The sequence below is a fragment of the Panulirus ornatus genome, chromosome 1 (assembly GCF_036320965.1).
Source record: "Panulirus ornatus isolate Po-2019 chromosome 1, ASM3632096v1, whole genome shotgun sequence".
NCBI lineage: Eukaryota > Metazoa > Arthropoda > Malacostraca > Decapoda > Palinuridae > Panulirus > Panulirus ornatus.
Window position 1 is genome coordinate 76,199,861 of NC_092224.1, and position 25,781 is coordinate 76,225,641.

Consider the following 25,781-nt stretch of genomic DNA (forward strand, 5'->3'; position numbering starts at 1 on the left):
ACATACATGTCCATACACACAAATATACCTACCTATACATCTCAATGTACACATATATATACACACACAGACATACATATATACCCATGCACACAATTCACACTGTCTGCCTTTATTCATTCCCATATATATATATATATATATATATATATATTTTATATTTATTTGTTTATAATTTTGCTTTGTCACTGTCTCCCGTGTTTGCGAGGTAGCACAAGGACACAGACGAAAGAAAATGGCCCAACCCACCCCCATACACATGTATATACATACATGTCCATACACACAAATATACCTACCTATACATCTCAATGTACACATATATATACACACACAGACATACATATATACCCATGCACACAATTCACACTGTCTGCCTTTATTCATTCCCATCGCCACCTCGCCACACATGGAATACCATCCCCCTCCCCCTCATGTGTGCGAGGTAGCGCTAGGAAAAGACAACAAAGGCCCCATTCGTTCACACTCAGTCTCTAGCTGTCATGCAATAATGCCCGAAACCACAGCTCCCTTTCCACATCCAGGCCCCACACAACTTTCCATGGTTTACCCCAGACGCTTCACATGCCCTGATTCAATCCACTGATAGCACGTCAACCTCGGTATACCACATCGATCCAATTCACTCTATTCCTTGCCCGCCTTTCACCCTCCTGCATGTTCAAGCCCCGATCACTCAAAATCTTTTCACTCCATCTTTCCACCTCCAATTTGGTCTCACACTTCTCCTTGTTCCCTCCACCTCCGACACATATATCCTCTTGGTCAATCTTTCCTCACTCATTCTCTCCATGTGCCCAAACCATTTCAAAACACCCTCTTCTGCTCTCTCAACCACGCCCTTTTTATTTCCACACATCTCTCTTACCCTTACATTACTTACTCGATCAAACCACCTTACACCACACATTGTCCTTAAACATCTCATTTCCAGCACATCCAGCCTCCTGCGCACAACTCTATCCATAGCCCACGCCTCGCAACCATACAACATTGTTGGAACCACTATTCCTTCAAACATACCCATTTTTGCTTTCCGAGATAATGTTCTCGACTTCCACACATTCTTCAAGGCTCCCAGGATTTTTGCCCCCTCCCCCACCCTATGATTCACTTCCGCTTCCATGGTTCTATCCACTGCCAGATATCTAAAACACTTTACTTCCTCCAGTTTTTCTCCATTCAAACTTACCTCCCAATTGACTTGACCCTCAACCCTACAATACCTAATAACCTTGCTCTTATTCACATCTACTCTTAACTTTCTTCTTTCACACACTTTACCAAACTCAGTCACCAGCTTCTGCAGTTTTTCACATGAATCACCCACCAGCGCTGTATCATCAGCGAACAACAACCGACTCATTTCCCAAGCTCTCTCATCCACAACAGACTTCATACTTGCCGCTCTTTCCAAAACTCTTGCATTCACCTCCCAAACAACCCCAACCATAAACAAATTAAACAACCATGGAGACATCACACACCCCTGCCGTAAACCTACATTCACTGAGAACTAATCACTTTCCTCTCTTCCTACACGTACACATGCCTTACATCCTCGATAAAAACTTTTCACTGCTTCTAACAACTTGCCTCCCACACCATATATTTTTAATACCTTCCGCAGAGCATCTCTATCAACTCTATCATATGTCTTCTCCAGATCCATAAATGCTACATACAAATCCATTTGCTTTTCTAAGTATTTCTCACATACATTCTTCAAAGCAAACACCTGATCCACACAAAAGCAAAAATGGGTATGTTTGAAGGAATAGTAGTTCCAACAATGTTGTATGGTTGCGAGGCGTGGGCTATGGATAGAGTTGTGCGCAGGAGGATGGATGTGCTGGAAATGAGATGTTTGAGGACAATGTGTGGTGTGAGGTGGTTTGATCGAGTAAGTAACGTAAGGGTAAGAGAGATGTGTGGAAATAAAAAGAGCGTGGTTGAGAGAGCAGAAGAGGGTGTTTTGAAATGGTTTGGGCACATGGAGAGAATGAGTGAGGAAAGATTGACCAAGAGGATATATGTGTCGGAGGTGGAGGGAACGAGGAGAAGAGGGAGACCAAATTGGAGGTGGAAAGATGGAGTGAAAAGGATTTTGTGTGATCGGGGCCTGAACATGCAGGAGGGTGAAAGGAGGGCAAGGAATAGAGTGAATTGGAGCGATGTGGTATACAGGGGTTGACGTGCTGTCAGGGGATTGAATCAAGGCATGTGAAGCGTCCGGGGTAAACCATGGAAAGCTGTGTAGGTATGTATATTTGCGTGTGTGGACGTGTGTATGTACATGTGTATGGGGGGGGTTGGGCCATTTCTTTCGTCTGTTTCCTTGCGCTACCTCGCAAACGCGGGAGACAGCGACAAAGTATAAAAAAAAAAAAAAAAAAAAAAAAAAAAAAAAAAAATATATATATATATATATATATATATATATATATATATATATATATATATATATATATATATATCTCCCCGGGGATAGGGGAGAAAGAATACTTCCCACGTATTCCCTGCGTGTCGTAGAAGGCGACTAAAAGGGGAGGGAGCGTGGGGCTGGAAATCCTCCCCTCTCGTTTTTTTTTTTTTTTGAAATTTTCCAAAAGAAGGAACAGAGAAGAGGGCCAGGTGAGGATATTCCCTCAAAGGCCCAGTCCTCTGTTCTTAACGCTACCTTGCTAACGCGGGAAATGGCGAAGTTTGTAATATGTATGTATGTATATATATATATATATATATATATATATATATATATATATATATATATATATATATATATATATATATATATATATGAATGATAAAATTTACCATTTATGGATATATTGATCGCATGCTTTTAAGTATATATATATGGCAACTGCCAGTCCGACTTTTCCTATACGCTCTGAGCATAAAACCCCAACTGGTATAGGACAGCCACCACAAAGCAGGAAATGGTCCCACACACCTTCATTATCAAATTTTCCTGGGGTCATGCCTTTCTGCTTCCGAGAGCTCGAGATTTATGAGGGAGTCTGAAGGGTGGAGGAGCCCCCAGGTGAGACTCAGCTTTGATCCCCCAAAAAGGATAGGGCCGGCCGTATCTAAAATCATCCCTTTCATAACTGTTTGACTGCAGCCACAACACTCCACCCAACCCCTTAAGAAATCTGGCTAAGCCCACGCCCTAAGATCAAAGCTACCTCCTGCTCTACTATGAAACTATTCCTGCAGCCGAGCTGCTGGAGACTATTTCCCTTCGCTCTTTTTCTTTAAGTCAAAATCTCTAACTGTGGCCAAATGACCTTAGGCAAGAGCCGTCCTTCAAGAGGTCTAGGACCATGGATCTCATTCCTTCATACTGGTGAAAACTATCTACATAAACATACAAAATTTTTCCGTTTTTGTCGATTTACTTTTTATTTTCGTTGAGTTTATGGAAAGGCTTACTCTCTAATGAACCAAACACACCGAACTTTTGATGCACTCAAACATAGCAGCATCATAAACAGTCCTTGAACTACTAGCACAAAGCGCCGACCTCAGGGGGTTTGGGTTGGGCTGTGGTGGAACTCTGCTGCATAAAACCTGTGTGGGCTGTGTCCTGAGACGGCAGAGTGAAGCACATTATGCATTCCAGCAGGGACTCTCAGACCGACTCCACAGCCTCGGACAGTGGACTAAGCTCTGCCACGCTCACATCACAACACCAATAAACTTTCATTCATAATCTTTGATGAAGGACGTTAATATGATGATTCAGGAAGGACTCGTGCGTCAAGAAATATTTCATTTCAGTGTCTACGCACAGGCCTGGTGGTGGAGTTCAACAAATCCGCTAACAAATCCGTTCAACCTTCAAGTGAACTCTGCCACTTGAACTTCCTTTATCAGTTATCTTCATATGATATGCAGATCTTTTGCGAAACTTTTGCTGTTGAAAATTAAGATAATCTCATAACCATTCTGACGAGCTTTATATCATAGAAATTGTCTGAAAGAAAAAATACGGATTAAATATTCTCCTTATCCAATTTGCTTATCTATTTCCTTCAACATGCAAGCGAGTGGCATTCCATTTATCATAATACACCATCAATGGTTAACATTAGTCGTCTGCTGTTGTCCATTTATTACGATTTTCTATCTAGGCCACTCGATTCCCAGGTTTAATGAAACACCCTACCATACGTGACATCACTAAGGAAAGGGAGCAAGAGAAGCCAAATATCTATCTATCTATCTATATATATATATATATATATATATATATATATATATATATAGATATAGATAGATTGATTGATAGACAGATAGAGATAGAGAGGACTCACCTGATAACACGGTGGTGGTGGTGGCGACTGGCGGTGATGATTGGGTGGTGGCCGGAATGGCCAGCACACGACCTGCTGAGGATGACGGTCCTGCGGTTAGTCATAGTGGTTAGTCACAATACAAACACACATACACACACAGTTAGCTCCTTGAGTAACAACAACCTAACCCGTTGGGTAAGATGGTTTAAACTTTGAGCGCGATGACGAGGATTCTTACCAAGTGATCAAAGTTATCGAACTCTAGGTTTAAACTGTCGTCCTCAAAGGAGTTCAAGGTGTAAGTAGCCTATACCTACCTTCCTCATACCAGCGGGTTACAGTGTGAGACGACCCAAGTATCGTATTGATAAATGCAGTATGACGACTCCAAACACTACGCATGCCATGATCTCTTATTACTCTTATCAACAAACTGTGTCAACAAACTTCCCCACCCACATATTGTATATCAAGGAGTCAAAAGATGTCATGAAACAACAGACAGTAAAACATGTATTCATATAAATGTACTGTATAACTAAAAACAAAATTACAATATTTCCTCGCTGCAAATTCCAGTATCATATCACTGCAGTCCAGGTTTAATCAAATCTGACACTTACTACCCATCACTGAAACGTAGTTCAGCTTTTATTAGTAAATAGAGGAATGAACATTGTTTTTATGCTCTTAAACCACAGGAAGAACGTTCAAGTGTGCAACTCTTCAACAGCAACCATCAGTATTTAGTACATGCGGAGGATAACGTAAACATTAGGGAAAGCTTCTTGCAGCCCGTCGCCCATGTTGTCGGTCCCGGGCAACTGGCTGGTCTACAAATGCTTCTACATCTTTAAGAACACAAACGGGACCCATCCCACTGGCCCGCACCTCAGTTAGGACATTTTTCCCCACTTGACCAGATGGGGGGTGGGGAGGGGGGGAGGGGGGCAGAGTTAGACAGTTCTTACACTGGAAACATGCAAGGTTAATATCAGTCGAGGGAAGTTCAGATGTGCTGATGGCGTGGTATGGAGTTGCACGGAATTGGATGTGTGGGGTTAGGTCTGGGCTGATGTGGGTGTGGTGTAGGTTGGTGTGGGTGTGGTGTAGGTAGGTGTGGGTGTGGTGTAGGTGGGTGTGGGTAGGCGTGGGTGTGGTGAATGGTGTGGTGTGGGTAGGTATGGACTCACCTGGGACAGATGGTGTCAGGACGAGGCCAGGAGGCAGCTGTACGGGAAGAGCTTGACTCACGATGGTGTGGGCAGGCGGGTGCCCCGTGGAGTGTGCGCCCTCCTGGCTGGCTGAGGGCGTGGGTGTGTCTGAGGGCGTGGGCGGGGAGGAGGAGTCCGAGGGGCTGGATGAGCCGCCCCCAACGTAGTCTTCACGACCCAGGCCGTCCTGCCAGGGTAAAGGGAGGAGAGGCGTCACTTGAGGCACGAGTATTGGATAAAAGTAAGAACCACAAGAAGAATACAAATAACTACTATCACTACTACTACTACACTGCTACTACTATTACCACACTACTACTACTACTACTAATACTACTGATACTAGGAGGAGAAGTAATTACTACTGCTAAGAATGAAATTACTATTGCTACTACTACTACTGATACTTGGAAAAGAAGTAACTACTACTTCTAAGAATGAAATAACTACTATTGCTGCAACTATACTGCTGCTCCTACTGTATTACTACTACTGCTATACCACCACTTTTATTACTACTAAGAATGAAAATAATTATTACTACTATGATAACAATGCTGTCTATTTTGCAGAGTATATATATGCAAGGTTACTTACAATTCCTAAAATAAAACAATCATAACTATGTCATGCAACATTTCCCAGTAAGGGATCCAGTTATAGGGAGTCATACCCTATAACATAACCTTAATTATAGCTGGAAAAACGCTACAACAGAACCACCTGGAACTTTATTAAGTAGTTTCCTAACATCAAAATAACTGAACACCATCAGTCACATATCTCTAGCTTCATTCCGGTGCCATTTATAAAACCTGACTCATAACTTTGAAAAATCTTCCACCATTGGCCACAGAGCTTTATACACTTGATCCCCAGTGTGTAGAAACTGAATGGTCTAAGATCCATAACTAGTGTATGACATGAAATACATTTATCGACCATAAGGAATGATGAACACGGCGACTATATTGGCGTGGACCTCCTGACATGCAACAAGAGAGTGATCTAATACTGTTGCACACAATATCAAAACTGTTAATGAAAATGTATTTTAGGAATTTGTTTTGTACTTATCATCCGGATCTCTTTACAGATCTGAGTGTTCACGTAGTGTTGCTATATACCTACCGATCCCTACCCAAAATGTTTATCACTTACCATGGGTCAGTTAACAACATAACTTGTCATTTACTGTAGATGATTACAAATTTCTTCTTAAACAGTGCAAGTTTCACACTTTACTCTTTCAATAATTTTTTTTTCTGGTAACCCGAAGTTGATTAGAGAGATGATAAGTACATGTTCATGAATATGTTATCAAGAACAGGCTGTCATGTTTCATCAGATAAAAAGATAGATCTCCGAGACATGAAGCTGTAGTTATCCCCTTGCATGAATATCGCTCTCATCAACTATGCGGCACTGGAGGCAACACAAGTGTTCAGCGGAACACACTCCTAATGTGGTACGTCCACCAGGCGTCACTAGGGAAATGCCTCCTCAGCGAAGTTCAAGACTTCAGCTGAGGTGCGCCAAGGAGGTACTCTCTCTCTCTCTCTCTCTCTCTCTCTCTCTCTCTCTCTCTCTCTCTCTCTCTCTCTCTCTCTCCACCTGTATCATGTTTATAATGACGATTCAAAACATCATTCCCAGCAGGACGATCTAAAAATTATTTCTAGAAGGGAGAAGGTTGAATGCCAATGCCAAGCGTCTGCAGCTGAACGCCATCTGACGTCTGTATGTACAGTACGGCGGTGATTCAAACCATTGCAAGGGGTCACTATGCAAGATATGGTCAACATGACGGCACTTGACTCAGTCTTGTTGAGCCCCTCACCAGACCAGATCACAGTCGCTGAGGCAGGTACGGGTGTTAACCTGAGTGAGTTACACTTACTGAGGATGGCACAGGTGTTCAACTGACTGGATCACATTACTGAGGATGACATATATGATGACCTGACTGGGTCACACTTACCGAGGATGGCAAAGATGATAACCTGACTGGGTCACAGTTACTGAGGCTAGCACAGATGCCAATGATTATATACGAGATTCTGAACGAAACGTCGTTATAATCAATACTTGTACTTGGAAATCTTTATCTTTTTCCCCGTAGAAGGTGTAATAGGTGAAGGTGCTACAGATGAAGATGCTACAGACGAAGGTGCTACAGACGAAGCTACAGGAGAAACGTCCTCCAGACAATATCACACCAACAGTATTACTACTTTCACGTGAGCCGTCGTCACTTCCTCGGAGACAAGGAAGTTGTTTGTTTGTGTGTTTAAAGACCCGCCAAGACTAAGCCTGGCACGGACTCTTGATAATGACGCCCCGGTCACCGGTGTGTCATTACTGGCAGAGGGCGGGGTGTGTTGCTCAGGGTGCCATTATTGGCACAGGTCGGGTGTGTTGCTCAGGGTGCCATTATTGGCACAGGTCGGGTGTGTTGCTCAGGGTGCCATTATTGGCACAGGTCGGGGGTGTTGCTCAGGGTGCCATTATTGGCACAGGTCGGGGGTGTTGCTCAGGGTGCCATTATTGGCACAGGTCGGGTGTGTTGCTCAGCGTGCCATTATTGGCACAGGGGTGTGTTGCTCAGCGTGCCATTATTGGCACAGGTTGGGTGTGTTGCTCAGGGTACCATTATTGGCACAGGTCGGGTGTGTTGCTCAGGGTGCCATTATTGGCACAGGTCGGGGGTGTTGCTCAGGGTGCCATTATTGGCACAGGTTAGGTGTGTTGCTCAGGGTGCCATTATTGGCACAGGTCGGGTGTGTTGCTCAGCGTGCCATTATTGGCACAGGCTGGGTGTGTTGCTCAGCGTGCCATTATTGGCACAGGTTGGGTGTGTTGCTCAGGGTGCCATTATTGGCACAGGTCGGGTGTGTTGCTCAGGGTGCCATTATTGGCACAGGTCGGGTGTGTTGCTCAGGGTGCCATTATTGGCACAGGTCGGGTGTGTTGCTCAGGGTGCCATTATTGGCACAGGTCGGGTGTGTTGCTCAGGGTGCCATTATTGGCACAGGTCGGGTGTGTTGCTCAGCGTGCCATTATTAACACAGGCTGGGTGTGTTGCTCAGCGTGCCATTATTGACACAGGCTGGGTGTGTTGCTCAGCGTGCCATTATTGGCACAGGTTGGGTGTGTTGCTCAGGGTGCCATTATTGGTACAGGTCGGGTGTGTTGCTCAGCGTGCCACTATTGGCACAGGTTAGGTGTGTTGCTCAGCGTGCCATTATTGGCACAGGTTGGGTGTGTTGCTCAGGGTGCCATTATTGGCACAGGTCGGGTGTGTTGCTCAGGGTGCCATTATTGGCACAGGTCGGGTGTGTTGCTCAGGGTGCCAACCCTGGCACAGGTCGAGTGTATGATATTTTGAATATGAAAGAATAACCAGATAATATATGGGACAAATGTAACAAATGAAATCAAGCACATGGAAATTACAATTTACAACAAGCCAATCTGGTTCGAAATACATTAAGGAAAAAAATTACAAAATACCAAAAAGCTGAGGTATATCCCGTCGCTGCATAAGCTTTTTAATAAACTTTCACTTCGAAAACATACTGGATCAGTACAGCTCTACCAATTATATTGTATGGATCAAACATAATGAATCAAACAAAACTGAAATAACGTACTATGAAGAGCGGACAATGCTGTACAGAGGTAGATTTTAGTGGCATCGAAGTACACCCGGGAAACATCACTTAAAGGGGAAATAGAGGCAGCCTAAATTTAAGGAAGGATTATGGGAAGACACTTTTGATATCCAGTATTACATAATAGGTAATGGAAACTTACTTCTGGGAAGAATATTTCAAGAAATGAGAATAGAGGGAAAAGACAAATGAATAAAAAGGAATGGAATAGAGCATTCACGAGGCAGGAACATAGTACCATAAAGACAGTGACAATAATTGAAAAAGAGGTTACCAACAATATAGCAACTTTACGTAGCCTAGCCAACTAAGGCTTTTTAAAACCAAGTTACAGAAAATTCAATAGATTTGATATATTGATTTTGGAGATTACCCAAAAAAATAGGGAATGGAAAGGTAGATAAATAGATTAGACAGTAAAGAATAAATCCATGCCGGAGACCCGAGCACACCGCATAGTAGTCCGCAATAATACATGGAGGGAGGGAGAGGGGTTCGTGAATACGTAGTGCCAAGCCTTCTGACAAACAGCTGAACTCTTACCGCCACCTTCCATCGAGCAGGGAAGCTATTGTGCTCCCTTCCTCCTTTCATCTTCCCGTGACATTTTTCTTTTTTACCAGTAAGAGTCAGGTGTAGCTACAAACATCTGCGGAGTCATTGTTAACGTCTACATTTCTTTTCTCTTCCTTTTTTCCTTTCATCCGAGATGCCCTTTAATTGGGCAGGATTTTGTTCATGCCTTGTCGGACTATATATATATATATATATATATATATATATATATATATATATATATATATTCTACCTTTCTCCTCTTTTCACCATTGCACTACAAAAAAAATCCACCAATCCCCTCTACGTAAATTTCAGATCTTAAGAACCATTCATAGCCTCATGTCCAGCCATCTTGACCTGGAACAATCTATCCACACACACACGCACATGTATGCATGGTCTGGGAGCCACAGTAGAAGCCAAGGGGCCAGCAGATTAGGATAGTTTCTGCTTGAGGAGATAAATCATAAACAAATGACCAAAGAAAACGAACTACATGATATGGTTAACTCTTATATTCTATCGATGATCTCATATTTATGACCGTCTTGATGACAGATGCAGGCCTACAGGAGGCTCCGGTAGGCGGACGTTACTGGTGGGAACTTCCTCCATTCCGGCATGCCTGAGCGCCTGTGGTCGGCCCACAGGGGTGCGGGGACAATACTGGTGGGGACGTCCTGCATCCCAGCCTACTTAAGACATCTATGAGTGACTTCTTAGGTACCTCTCTGCACTTGCAACTCAACCTTTTTTTTTATATTCAGTCAGCATTTCCCACTCAAGTAGCGAGAAGCGAGACAAAAAGTCATTTGCACACATCCACTCTCTAGCTGTCATATACAATGCACCGGATAAGAGCCCTCTATCCACTGCCAAGCATCACAAACCTATCTGCAGTTTACTCTGATCACTTGATATGCCCTGATTCGGCCCACTGACGGCACGTCGCCCCTCGCACACCACATCGTTCCAATTCGTTCTATCCCGGGTGCGCCTCTTATCCTCCTGAATGTTCAGGCCTTCTTATCCCATAGCCTCTTACACCCATCCTTCCATCTCCTTATCAGTCTTCCCTTTCCTACTGATCATTCCACATCAGACAAGAACATTTTTGATAGTCTCTCTTTGCTCCTCTTCTTCATATGTCCAACCCATTTCAGGGGCATTCTGGCTTGGCTCTCTCAATCCTTCACCGCTCACTACTACACCTCGCTCTTACTCTGCCAAAGCATCTCAGGCGTTTCAGTGCCAACACGTCCAGCCTCTTCCGTTCTGCGTTTCAGGCCCATGACTCGCACCCGTATAAGATGGTCCGACTACAGTAACTTCAAACATACCCGTCTTTGCCTACACAGACAACAAGGTCTCCTCAGTGCACACAGGACCTTTACCATTTCTCATAGGAGTCACTTCAGTTCTCATGGTTCCTATCGCTGCTGCCACATCCACTCTCAGGTGTCTAAAGCACTCCACTTCCTCCTGGTTCTCCCCATTCAAACTCACCCAAACCATCCTGTACCACCCATCTCCACCTCATTACCTTGCTTCTATTAAAATTCTCATAATTTTCTCCCTTTTACACACACTCCCAAAACCGGACACCAGCTTCTAGAGTTTCTCTCTTGATTGCGCCACTAGAGCCGTGCCATCTGCAAATTGAATGTTTTATTTAACCCCTATCCCCCCATCATACTGTCGGGCCGCCCTCAATTCAAGACCCTAGCATTTACCTCCCTTACCACCTCGTTCATGAACAGATTAAAAAGCCACGGTGAAACACATCCTTGACGTAAAGTCGTAAAGCCACTTTCACTTAGATCCACTCATCCTCCTCCCTTCCTTCTCGCACGTATGCCTAATTCTCCCGATAAAAGTGCAAAAACAAAGTTTCCTCCCACACCAAATAACTGTAGCACCTTCAACATGGCACCTCTGTCAACCTTATCATACGATTCTTTCCAAGTCCATAAATACCACATACAAATCTCTCTCTTTCTCAAAGTATTTCTCACGCAAAATTTTTCAAAGCAAACAGCAGGACCGGAATGCCACACACCATCAGGAGAACCATACCACTGTCAGAAGCACCATCAGCGAAACTACAGTAGCGTCGGGTATACTGCACTGTCAGGAGCACCACATAACCATCAGGATCCAATTACCACATTAGGAGGAGCACCACACCACTGTCAAAGCACCATACCACCGTCAGGAGCACCATACTACCGTCTGGAGTATAAAGCCACCGTCAGGAACATCCCACCACTGTCATAAGTACCATATTACGATTAGGAGCACGACGTCTCGCCAGGAGGGCAAACCCACCGTCAGGAGCATCATACCAACCTCAGGAGCACCACACCACCGTCAGGAACACCACACCCCTTTCAGTAGCACCGCACTGCACCATCGCATCGTCAGAAGCACCATCCTAAAGAAGCGTCCGCAGCAATGTCGTCATCACAGTACAGTTGTCAGCATCAGTAGGTCAGCGTCAGGAGCCACGCGGCCCTCCCCCAAATATAGTATTGGGCAGGTATGTGTTGATGGTGGTCCTAATATAGACGCCCGGACGCCACCAGCCCACAGGTCTCCACCAGCAGCCAGTCCACTGGCCTCCACCAATAGCCAGCCAACAATGCTTCACCAGCAGCCAACTAACCGGTCTTCACAAGCAGCCAGCCAACTGGTTTCCACCAGCAGCCAACTCATTGGTCCCCACCAACAGCAGGCTCACTGGTCTCCTGTTGGAGTGTCTGCAGCTGGATCTTTTGAAGCTACACTGTCTAGCAGCTGGACCTGTCGGAGCTACACCCTACAGCAGCTGGACCTGTCGGAGCTACACCCTACAGCAGCTGGATCCGTCGGAGCTACACTTCACTAGCAGCTGGACCTGTCGGAGCTACATCCTCCAGCAGCTGGACCTGTCGGAGCTACACCCTACAGCAGCTGGACCTGTCGGAGCTACACTCTCTAGCAGCTGGACCTGTCGGAGCTACATCCTCCAGCAGCTGGACCTGTCGGAACTGCACCCTCCAGCATCTGAACCTGTCGGAACTACAACCTCCAGCAGCTGGACCTGTCGGAACTGCACTATCCAGCAGCTGGACCTGTCGGAACTGCACCATCCAGCAGCTGGACCTGTCGGAGCTACACTCTCCAGCAGCTGGACCTGTCGGAGCTACACTCTCCAGCAGCTGGACCTGTCAGGAGCTACACCCTCCAGCAGCCAGACCTGTCGGAGCTACACCCTCCAGCAGCCAGACCTGTCGGAGCTACACTCTCCAGCAGCCAGACCTGTCGGAGCTTCACTCTCCAGCAGCCGGACCGGTCGGAGGTACATCCTCCAGCAGCTGGACCTGTCGGAGATACATCCCTCCAGCAGCTGGACTTGTCGGAACTACACTTTCCAGCAGCTGGACCTGTCCTCTCCAGCAGCTGGACCTGTCCGTGCTACACCCTCCAGCAGGCAAAATTTACAAGCATTCTACTTCTGCATAAATAGATTTTAGAACGTATACTTTTTACACCGTTTTCGGAGATTAACATTATTTACATATATACTAAGGCCTTATATTCCATCTTCATGTGTGGTTAGTTTTCATGAACGTACTTCAATATGAACACTAACACAGCAAAGTTTTAATCTAACTGGCTTTTTTCATAAACTTATCCCCATTTTTAAGAGCAATTTGCATTTCCAGGGCAGATAATTGTCAAAATCTGACTTTAAGAGACAGTTTTAGCTTTACCCTATATTTCCCTATCTATACAAAGTATCGTAATACGTCTTGACTGTGACTGCTCGTTACATCAAGTAGTCTTATATATCATATGTTCAACGTCTGTTTCAAGCATACAGGCACTGCTTTTCATGTCCTCTCACTGCCCAGCAGTAGGTTTATGGGGTACAAGCGTGTACCACAAGTACTGTGTGTCCTGTGGTGCAACAGACCTGACGGGAAGACCTTGTTCTTACTGAACCCAGCCTCAATGATCCTATCCTCCTAATCCTAGCCTCAGAAATCTTGTCCTTAATGATCCTGCCTCACTGATCCTAGCCTCACTAATTCCGTCCCCATTGATCCTACCTTTATCGATACTGATCTCACTGATCCTGTCCTTAGTGATCCAGGCCTCACTGATCCTTGTCCTTAACGGTCCTGGGCTCAGTGACCTTGTCAACAGTGCTCACGGCCTCACCACAATCACCTCGGACACATTGTAAATTTGTGAAAAATATCCTGGCAGCCCTACCTTCCCAACCCTCACCTGGTACTCACATTAACGTGGAATATGATACCTCCACTGGTGAGGCACCACGCACTACATTGTGGTACCACCACCAATGAGGCACCACGTACTACATTGTGGCACCACCGCCAATGAGGCACCATGTACTACACTGTGGTACCTCCACTGGTGAGGCACCACGTAATACATTGCGGTACCTCCACTGGTGAGGTACCACGTACTACATTGTGGTACCTCCACTGGTGAGTTACATAGACACGCAGACCACACAGACCCAAGCGAGGTGGTCTGGCCTTGAGAGAGAGAGAGAGAGAGAGAGAGAGAGAGAGAGAGAGAGAGAGAGAGAGAGAGAGAGAGAGAGAGAGAGAGAGAGAGAGAGAGAGAGAGAGAGAGAGAGAGAGAGAGAGAGAGAGAGAGAGAGAGAGAGAGAGAGAGAGAGAGAGAGAGCAGGTTACAGAAGACTCATAGGCTTATCATGAGGTTACCAGTTCAAAGAACTGACTCCTGTCCCCTTGATGATGACCTACCTACCAGGAATGATTATCTCGTCTCCTTTACAACTATTCTAATCTATTTTTCCTGGCGTTTATGAGCTCGGCAAGTAGCCTAGTCTTACGTCCAGTAAGAGAGTACTTTCCCTCTGCCATTGTGAAACCTTTTACCCCGTAAGATTGGCCCCCCATTATTACTTGTTCCATGGTCACTGGTCAAGATTCTCGCCATCGTGGCAGAAAAACTTCAGGAAATTTACGAAAAACTGGTTTGTCCACCATGACTCGAAGGTTACGGGTGTTTCCCAAGACATCGATGTCCACATCATAGGCTACGATCTCACGAGAAGAACGGCACACATCCTGATGTTCTCCAGCAACTGCGAGGAGTGCAACACATATGTTGTGGCGCCTCTGCTAGTGAGGCATCACACATGGTGTGGTGCCTCCGCTCATGAAATACCATATATGATGTGGTACCTCCACTGGCGAGGCACCAACTTTTTTTTTTTCTTTAGGTTGAAGTCTCTAGTCACGGACGAAAGTCCACATCAAGACCGGGTCTTAATTGAAACATAGAGAGAATTGAGAAAGGGAAAAAGAAAAGACGATGGAAAGTATGTACGAAGTCCGGAGGAAGTAAAAAAAAACCTGTCTTTTAAAATGTACCAGGTCAGAGTTATCGGGAAGGACATGAGAAGGTAGAGTTCCAAAGCTTCGACGTGTAAGGAAAGAAATGGTTATCAAAACGGCCCACCCTTGAGTTGCCGATGACCACAGAGGAATCATGTGCCTCAGCAGCTTGCTTAGTATAGCGCGGTCTCGCTAGTGATGGGGCACACAAGTAGCCAGCTCTCGGGAGCAAAAACCATATTAATACATACATAGGAGGAAAACTGAAAACCAACATCGCAGCGTAGGGCAAAAGGGTCAAGTTTGGAATTTAGCCTGGGAGAATTTGTAAGTTGGACCGCTTTCGATTTATCCCTGTCAAGTAAGGATGCAGAGCTCGAACCACTCCAGACGTGAGGGCAGTACTGCATAGAAGGACGAATCAATCCTTTGTATAAACGGAGCAACTGTTTAGAAGAAAAGTCGTCTCGACATCTAAACAGGACTCCTAGTTTCTCAGAGGCAGACTTAGCTATCCCCGTGAAGTGGGGCTTTCAAGAAAGAGTGGATATTACAGTAATACCAAGTATATTCACCGAGTCAAGAGGTGGAATTACAGAACCGTCAAGGTAGAGACGAGACTTGAGAGGAGTTTTCGATAGAGAGACGAGTAGAAACTGGGTCTTGGACGCATTAAACGTTACTAGATTTCGTCTACCCCAATGAAATATCCTGTCCAAGTCTCAGTCTACTGAGGAAGCTGTGTCAAGACGAGATGCAGATCGAGTGAGAGAGGAGCAGCAGAATTGGAGGATGTGGATGACTGCAGTGTTGTGTTGTGAAGGTGGAATCGTTGAAAAAAGGGGAAAAAAGTAGGGGTACAGGACAGAACCTTGAGGTACATCGCTGTTGATGGAGGAAGGGAGGAAGGCTGATCCATCAACAACCACAGGGACAGATCGGCCGGAGAGGAAGCTAGACATGAAGGAACAACTTGAGGGAGGGAAGCCGAAAGAAGGGAGCTAAGGGATGAGACCCCGATGGCATACTCTGTCAAAAGGTTTGGACATGTCAAGGGCAACTACACATGACTCCCCAAAGTCTTTCTGGGATGATGACCAGACATTCGTAAGATATGAAAGAATATTACCATTGTGGTCCCTCCACTGGTGAAGCACCACGTATGTTGTAGTGCCTTCAGTGGTGAGGCACAACGTATGTCGTGGTAACCCCACTGACGAGGCACCATGAATGTTGTGGTGCCTCCACTGGTGAGGCACCATATATTGTGTGGTGCCTCCACTGGTGAGGCACCATATATTGTGTGGTGCCTCCACTGGTGAGGCACCATATATTGTGTGGTGCCTCCACTGGTGAGGCACTATATATTGTGCAGTGTCTTCACAGGTGAGGCACCATATTTTGTTTGGTGCCTCCAATGGTGAGGTACCATATACTGTGTAGTGCCTCCACTGGTGAGGTACCATAAACGATGTAGTACCTCCACAGCTGTAGACACCATATATGGTGTGGTACCTCCACAGCTGAGGACAACACTTATGGTGTGGTAGCCCAGCTGACATCATCACAACAAGAAAGGTACCACAACTAATGAGGCACCATTGTTGATGTGATGTCATAACTTATGAAGCGACACTAGAACTGCAGACCCTTTACAAGTGTGTGGCAACACGTGTCTCACCACAACACCTGTGGCTTCCCTACACCGGTGGTAACACCAGTCACAACACTACGACATCGTGAGGCAACACTACAAGTGACAGGAGCCACTACTGGTGGCATCTCCACAAACCTGACAACACTACAAGTGTCCTCCCACCTCCCCACATAGTGTTCCACCACTACCAGTTGGCATCACCACAAATGACACTCCTAAGTGGTGACAACACTAGAGACAGCCCGTATGAGTGTGACATCATATGTAGGTGGTACCACAACACTGTTTTTCCACTGGTAGAATACACTATAAGTGTGACAATATTACAGGTGACACTCATTACAAGTGTGACAACATTACATGTGGCCGTACAAGTGTGACACCAACAGGGGTGGCAACTCTACAAGTGTGACAACACTATAGGTGGTACATGTCTGACAACAGTATAAAAGTCAACACTACAACAGAGGCACCACCACAGGTGTGGCACCATCACAGGTGTGGCACCATCACAGGTGTGGCACCATCACAGGTGTGGCACCATCACAGGCGTGGCACCACCACAGGTGTGACACCACCACAGATGTGACACCACCACAGATGTGGCACCACCACAGGTGTGGCACCATCACAGGCGTGGCACCACCACAGGTGTGACACCATCACAGGTGTGGCACCATCACAGGTGTGGCACCACCACAGGTGTGGCACCACCACAGGTGTGGCACCACTACATGTGGAACTCGTGCAAAATTAGCAGCACCAGGTGGCATCCCCTTGAAAGTGACATCACTAAAGGTGACATCATACGACAAGTGTGGCACCACTAAATGTGGCAAGTGTGCCAGCACTACAGGCAGTACCACTACAGCTGTGGTACCCCTGCAGGTGTGGCAACACTACAGTTGTGGCAGCTCTCCCTATGTGACGAAACACTGGAGGTGACACCTCTGGTAAGTGAGTGGCACCACTGCAGGTGTGGAGGTATGTGCCTTCGTAGCACCGCTGCAAGTGTGGAGGGAAGCGCTGTACCATTCTGGCACCACAAGAGGTGTGACAGCACCACAATGTAACACTACTAACGTTGCGACAGCACCACAGAATGACTTCATGACAGGTTTGGCAGCACTACAGGTGTGGGAGCACCAGAGGTATAAGACCACGACAGGTGTGGGAGCACTACAGGTGTGGGAGCATTACAGGTGTGGCAGCAATAAGGTGTGGGAACACCACTGGTGTAACACCAGTGCAGGTGTAGCAGTATAAGTGTGGGAGCACCACAGGTGTATCAGCACTACAGAGGTGACAGCACCACACAGGTGTAACGGCAGTACAGATGTGGCACAGTGTAGGTGAGGGAGCAGTAGAGGTGTGGCATCACTACAGATGTGGTACGACTGCAGCTATGGCCGTACTACAAGTGTGTCACTGGATACAGTGCTATTACAGCTGTAGCCCCAGGACAGGTGTGGCACCAGGGCAGGAGGGAGGCAGTGTGGCTGCTCCAAAAGGGACCTCGAGCCAGCCCTTCTGCTATATTTGGCAGGCGGGGGGCGGGGCGGCGCCCTGCCCAGCTAGCTCTACCCCACCTCACCCCACCCATACCTCTCTCCCAGCTAGCTAGTTAGCTTGGCTTAGTCAGATGACTGAGGGCCTCAGGTAGTCCCGCTGGGGGGGGGGGGGGGGTTGACTAGGGGCTGGTTAGGACAGCCTTACGAGATCCAGGAGGGGGGGGGGCTAGGCTAGGCTGGGGCAAGCTGGGACCTACCTAGGCTAAGCTGAGGGAGACTAGGAAAGGCAGGACTACCTTAGCTCCTCAGACACCTAATACACTGGAGCTGCACCCAACACCTTACAATGACATTGGCACGGATGGTGGCACAGGACAGTAATGGTGGCAGTGATGGTGGTATTGTACAGTACTGGTGGCAGGGGTGGTGGTACTGTGCCCAGTCGGTGGCAAGGATGAAGGTATTGTGCATATAGTACTGGTGGCAGAGAATAGTACTGGTGGTGGCAAGTGTCACTGGTGGCAGGGGTGGTGCCACTGTGTAGTAGCGGCAGGACTGGTGATGGGAAGTAGCAGTACTACCCGAGGCAGGGCGTGTGGTGCCACTAACACAGACAGAACATGGTGGCAATACTGGAGGTAAGGGCAGACATGAACCTGTTTTGAAAATGATAAAAAAAGAACCTAAAACATAATAGCCTTCAGTTACGTGTCGAAACTAAAGTTGACAATAAGAACGAGAGACATAACAGCGGAATCGCTGCAGTTAGTGGAGCTTTGCCGTCCCTCCAGTCATCACTTCTCGATATGTTAAGGTACTAACGTTAGCCTAGCTTAAATTAGGTTGGGTCGTGTTTCTTGGGTGGGTGTTTACGTTAGCCTAGCTTAAATTAGGTTAGGTCGTGTTTCTTGGGTGGGTATTTACGTTAGCCTAGCTTAAATTAGGTTAGGTCGTGTTTCTTGGGTGGGTATTTACGTTAGCCTAGCTTAAATTAGGTTAAGTCGTGTTTCTTGGGTGGATGTCGTCTTTCATTTTTCCCAATCCACAACTAAATAACGATACGAAACATAATAGCGCAGCTGGACACAATCTAATCAAATACAGCCTAGCTTTAACCTGACATTCTTTATACTGATCTCTGCAGGTGGAACGGACTTCATTTATCTGTAACGAGAGCCAAGTGATATGATTTGCGATGATACTGACAAAGCCATTTCTGCCAAGCCACCAAATATCTGTACACACAAACTACGATCAGAGACACAGGAGGCCATGGAACGTACACAAACAATATTAGCGGCCTATAGCTCCGGGCTGCCCTAGACAATGTTTACGATCAAATGATGATGTGCGTTGCGATGTGAACCTATCTCCTGGTCTGATCTCTGAGGGATTACACACAGGGTTTATAACGGATAAAACTGCAACGTATCATAAGTCATGTACTTCTTTAATCTTGAGAGAAACCGACCATACTTGGTGGTTATGTATCCCAGACAGGAATTACGTGGATGGACGAAATCATCCTATGTTATGGTTTTCTTATTCGAGGCGATGTGGACGCTGGGACGCTGGTGTTTGTATATCATCTCAGTCTTCCCTCAACACACACCACTGCCTCCACGCCTCCTCATATTTGCCTGTGTCTCGGGAACCAAGGGAGGAATGAAGGGAAAAAAGCTGTTTTCCGCGATTCTGTGAAAAAAGCTTACGTATCTAGAGAGCTATGTTCCTAAGGAAGGTAGGGAGTGGTGGTACTAAGGGAGGTAGGGAGTGGTGGTACTAAGGGAGGTAGGGAGTGGTGGTACTAAGGGAGGTAGGGAGTGGTGGTACTAAGGAAGGTAGGGAGTGGTGGTACTAAGGGAGGTAGGGAGTGGTGGTACTAAGGAAGGTAGGGAGTGGTGGTACTAAGGGAGGTAGGGAGTGGTGGTACTAAGGGAGGAAGGGAGTGGTGGTACTAAGGGAGGTAGGGAGTGGTGGTACTAAGGGAGGTAGGGAGTGGTGGTATTAAGGGAGGAAGGGAGTGGTAGTACTAAGGGAGGAAGGGAGTTGGTGGCACTAAGGAAGGTAGGGAGTGGTGGTACTAAGGGAGGAAGGGAGTTGGTGGCACTAAGGAAGGTAGGGAGTGGTGGTACTAAGGGAGGAAGGGAGTGGTAGTACTAAGGGAGGATGGGAGTTGGTGGCACTAAGGAAGGTAGGGAGTGGTGGTACTAAGGGAGGAAGGGAGTGGTAGTACTAAGGGAGGAAGGGAGTTGGTGGCACTAAGGAAGGTAGGGAGTGGTGGTACTAAGGGAGGAAGGGAGTGGTAGTACTAAGGGAGGAAGGGAGTTGGTGGCACTAAGGGAGGGAAGGAGGCAGGGAGTGGTGGTGGGGGGGGAGGGGGGGCGGCGCCAGAACAGGTCGCCTCTGCTATATTTGGGTGATGGGCGGCGCCAGCGGGCGGGCGGGCGGGCGGCCGGCCTGCCCTCCCTGCCAGCCACGTGCCACGTGCCCCACCACACTACCCAGACCTCATCGTGGCTACCTGCTTTACAAATGCACGTGGTGGTGGCCTATAGTGTGGGGTAGTGACCTCCTGCACGTGGTGGTGGCTGATAGAGAGGTAGTGACCTCTTACACGTGGTTGGTGTTGGCATATAGTGCACAAAGGTGGCCTGTAGTGTATGATGATGGCCTGTAGTGCGTGGCGGTGGCCTGTAACGCGTACGGGTGGTCTGCAATACGTGTTTGTAGCTTGTAATGCATAGTAGGGGTCTGTAGTGCATAATGTGGTCTGAAGTGCAGTGGTGGCCTGTAGCGCATGGTGGTGGCCTGTAGTACATGGAGGTGGTGGCCTGTGCCCTGTAGTAATTATGTAATTGTCCTTTACTGAATGACTGTGGCCTGTAGTGTGTGGCGGTGGCCTGTAGCACGTGGTGCTGACCTGCAGCACGTGGTGGAGGGCTGGCACACGTAATGGCGACGCAAAACTTGGGATGACCTGTAACACGTGCTGAAGGCTTGTAGCAGGCAGTGGTGACCTGCAACAGGCACCTTTTGGTGGTTTATGGCAAATGGTAGCCTGTGGCACGTGGTTATAGCCTTTGGTGCGTTGTGATGGTCTGTAGCACATGGTCATAGCCTTCTGTGCGTTGTGAAGGCCTGTAGCACGTGGTCATAGCCTTCCGTGCGTTGTAAAGGCCTGTAGCACGTGGCTGGAGCCTTCCGTGAATTGTGAAGGCCTGTAGCACGTGGTTATAGCCTTCCGTTCGTTGTGAAGGCCTGTAGCACGTGGTCATAGCCTTCTGTGCGTTGTGAAGGCCTGTAGCATGTGATTATAGCCTTCGATGCGTTGTGAAGGCCTGTAACACGTGGTTATATCATTTGATACGTTGTGAAGGCCTGTAGCACGTGGTTACAGCCTTCTGTGCGTTGTGAAGGATTGTAGCACGTGGTTACACCTTCCGTTGCGTTGTGAAGGCCTGCAACACTTGATGATGGCCTGTGGCACATGACGGTAACCTGTAGCACCTGGTGATGGCCTGTGGCACATGATGGTGACCTGTAGCACGTGATGATTGCTGGTGGCACATTAGGGTGGCCTGTAGCACGTGATGATGGCCTGTGGCATATAGAGATGCCCTACAACACGTGGTGGTGACCTGCAACACACGGTTGTGATCTGTGGTACGTGGTGATGGCCTGTAACACATGACGCTGGCCTGTAACTGATGCTCATAACATCCGATGCGTGGTGGTCGTAACCTGTAACACGTGATGTCTTGTAGCACCTAGGAGTGGCCTGCAGTAAGTGGTCATAGCATTCTGTGCTTGGTGGTAGCCTGCAGCAGGTGTTGGTGGCCTGCAGGAGGTGCTGGTGGCCTGTAAGACGATACTGTCATCCTTGTAATCAGAACTGCAAGAAAGTAGGACACGTCTTACACTGTAGAATATGGCGTTCTGGTTATATATCTGCCAGGCTGGTTAGCCAGCTGGCTGTGGCAGAGGGGTTTGGCTGGCTGGTTGTGGCAGATGTGTCTGGCTGGCTGGGTAAGGCAGACGTGTCTGGCTGGTTGGCTGTGACAGAGGTGTCCGTCTGGCTGGCTGTGGCAAAAGTATTTGGCTGGCTGGCTGTGGCTGAGGTGTCTGGATGGCTGACTGTGGCTGAGGTGTCTGGATGGCTGACTGTGGCTGAGGTGTCTGGATGGCTGACTGTGGCTGTGTATATATGTCTGGATGACTAGCTGTGGCTGAGGGGTCTGGCTGGCTGGCTGAGGCAAAGACATCCTTTGAGGTTTGATAAATAGTCCTACAGGATTCTGATGCAATATATATATATATATATATATATATATATATATATATATATATATATATATATATATATATATTATCCCTGGGGATAGGGGAGAAAGAATACTTCCCACGTATTCCCTGCGTGTCGTAGAAGGCAACTAAAAGGGGAGGGAGCGGGGGGCTGGAAATCCTCCCCTCTCGTTTTTTTTTTAGTTTTCCAAAAGAAGGAACAGAGAATTGGGCCAGGTGAGGGTATTCCCTCAAGGCCCAGTCCTCTGTTCTTAACGCTACCTCGCTAATGCGGGAAATGGCGAATAGTTTGAAAGAAAAGAAGAAAGAATATATATATATATATATATATATATATATATATATATATATATATATATATATATATATATATATATATATATATATATATTCCTATGAGTTCACGGAGAAAATGAAACACGATAAGTTCCCAAGTGCACTCTCGTGTAATAATCACATCATCAGGGGAGACACAAGTGAGAAATATAAGTCAGTTGATATACATCGAAGAGACGAAGCTCGTCTTCGATATATATAAAGTGGAGTGAAAAAGATTTTGAGCGATCGGGGCCTGAACATGCAGGAGGGTGAAAGGCGGGCAAGGAATAGAGTGAATTGGATCGATGTGGTATACCGGGGTTGACGTGCTGTCAGTGGATTGAATCAGGGCATGTGAAGCGTCTGGGGTAAACCATGGAAAGTTGTGTGGGGCCTGGATGTGGAAAGGGAGCTGTGGTTTCGGGCATTATTGCATGACAGCTAGTGACTGAGTGTGAACGAATGGGGCCTTTGTTGTCTTTTCCTAGCGCTACCTCGCACAGATGAGGGGAGAGGGGGATGGTATTCCATGTGTGGCGAGGTGGCGATGGGAATGAATAAAGGCAGACAGTGTGAATTGTGTGCATGGGTATATATGTATGTGTCTGTGTGTGTATATATATGTGTACATTGAGATGTATAGGTATGTATATTTGCGTGTGTGGACGTGTATGTATATACATGTGTATGGGGGTGGGTTGGGCCATTTCTTTCGTCTGTTTCCTTGCGCTACCTCGCAAACGCGGGAGACAGCGACAAAGCAAAAAAATAATAATAATATATATATATATATATATATATATATATATATATATATATATATATATTCCCTTTCTTCAACATACTGGGGGATGGAGTTCTCAGGTCTCCCTCTCCCGTAATACCTCAGCACGGAACGCGTCAAACATTCACAACAGACCAGGTGGGGAAACGCTCCCCGCTGGACGGTGACGTCACGTCCAAAGGTCAAGGACAGAAAGTATTGTTCCCGAATCACCAGTAAGTGAGAAGTGTTATGATAGGAAGCTAAATCTATAGGTGGAGTATATATATATATATATATATATATATATATATATATATATATATATATATATATATATATATATATATATATTCCCTGTGTGTCGTAGAAGGCGACTAAAAGGGGAGGGAGCGGGGGGCTGGAAATCCTCCCCTCTCGTTTTTTTTTTTAATTTTCCAAAAGGAGGAACAGAGGGGGGCCAGGTGAGGATATCCCACAAAGGCCCAGACCTCTGTTCTTAACGCTACCTCGTTAACGCGGGAAATGGCGAATAGTTTAAAAGATATATATATATATATATATATATATATATATATATATATATATATATATATATATATATATATACATATATATATATATATATATATATATATATATATATATATATATATATATATATATATATATATATATATACGTGCAAGAAAGCTCTGCAATATTGAATAATATCAGTAATGAACACCACACTTCATACTGAAATAATGCCTCCAAAAGCTATAAAAGTCAAACTGTAGATCCAAAGAAGGAAATACTTGCATTTATTGCCAGTGAGGCAAATATTAACCTGACCTCATGTTGTAAACCTTACTTTATCTATCTATTTATTTATTTATTTTTTTTTGCCAAGTTTTGTTGCAGCTGTGGCGACACTGGGTTACCAAGTACCGCCACATACCTAATATGGCCCAGCACATACAGCCCAGCGGAATTCATGCATTTCTCCGGCGTGGGTTTTACCTCCATCATTCGATGTAATATTGCAAAAAAAAAAAAAAAAAAAAAAAAAAAAAAAAATATCTTTTTTTCTTTCATACCATTCGCCATTCCCCGCGTTAGCGAGGTAGCGTTAAGAACTGAGGACTGAGCCTTTGAAGGAATATCCTCACTTGGCCCCCTTCTCTGTTCCTCTTTTGGAAAATCAAAAAACGAGAGGGGAGGATTTCCAACCCCCCGCTCCCTCCCCCTTTTAGTCGCCTTCCACGACACGCAGGGAATACGTGGGAAGTATTCTTTCTCCCCTATCCCCAGGGATAATAAAGAAATATATGAAAGACTATCCCTGGGGATAGGGGAGAAAGAATACTTCCCACGCATTCCCTTCGTGTCGTAGAAGGCGACTAAAAGAGGAGGGAGCGGGGTGGTGGGGGGAGGGGCTGGGAATTCTCCCCTCCCTCCAGTTTTTACTTTTCTAAAAGAAGGAAGAGAGAAGGGGGCCAAGTGAGGACTTTACAAGGCTCAGTCCTCTGTTCTTAACGCTACCTCGCTAACGCGGGAAATGGTGAACATGTGTTTGATGACGTATTTGTACATATGGCCGTGTGGGCGTCCTACACACGAGGGCTGCCCTATTTCCTTGGTTGTCCTCCTCCACCATATTTTCCCTCTCCACCCACACCAGTAAGGTCATCATTACGAAGTAAACAATAATAAAGGGGGTCGGGTTGGCTGCTGCCGAGTTCACTGGCTGGATGGGGCGCCAGGGCGGATCCCAGCCCGTGGACTCCCGCCCCTAACAGTGAACCTTGGAGCAGTATAATGCTCCACTCACGGACAGTCCGGTGATATACATACACACACACACACACACACACACACACACACACACACACACACACACACATATATATATATATATATATATATATATATATATATATATATATATATATATATATATATATATATATATATATATCGTCTGTATTATTTCGAATATCGTTTCACTGTAAAACATTGCATGCATTCAGCTTTGAGTATGAAATCACAGCCTACTTCAAAATATAAAATATTTTTCTCATTTATCAAGAAAT

General features: G+C 46.2%; 1 protein-coding gene across 4 annotated transcripts in view; it reads right to left on the bottom strand.

Moving 5' to 3' along the window:
- LOC139749857 (uncharacterized) overlaps positions 1 to 25,781 on the bottom strand; it is a 635,660-nt gene that overhangs the window by 17,963 nt on the left and 591,916 nt on the right. The window contains exons 3-4 of one of the 4 annotated variants that reach the window (XM_071664207.1): positions 5,519 to 5,726; positions 4,344 to 4,415 (exon numbers count right to left, since the gene is read on the bottom strand). In XM_071664207.1, the coding sequence (XP_071520308.1) occupies positions 4,344 to 4,415; positions 5,519 to 5,726 (280 nt within the window). Of the gene's footprint in view, positions 1 to 4,343; positions 4,434 to 5,518; positions 5,727 to 25,781 lie in introns of all 4 variants that reach the window. The other 3 variants (XM_071664202.1, XM_071664193.1, XM_071664217.1) reach the window with 3 other exon arrangements.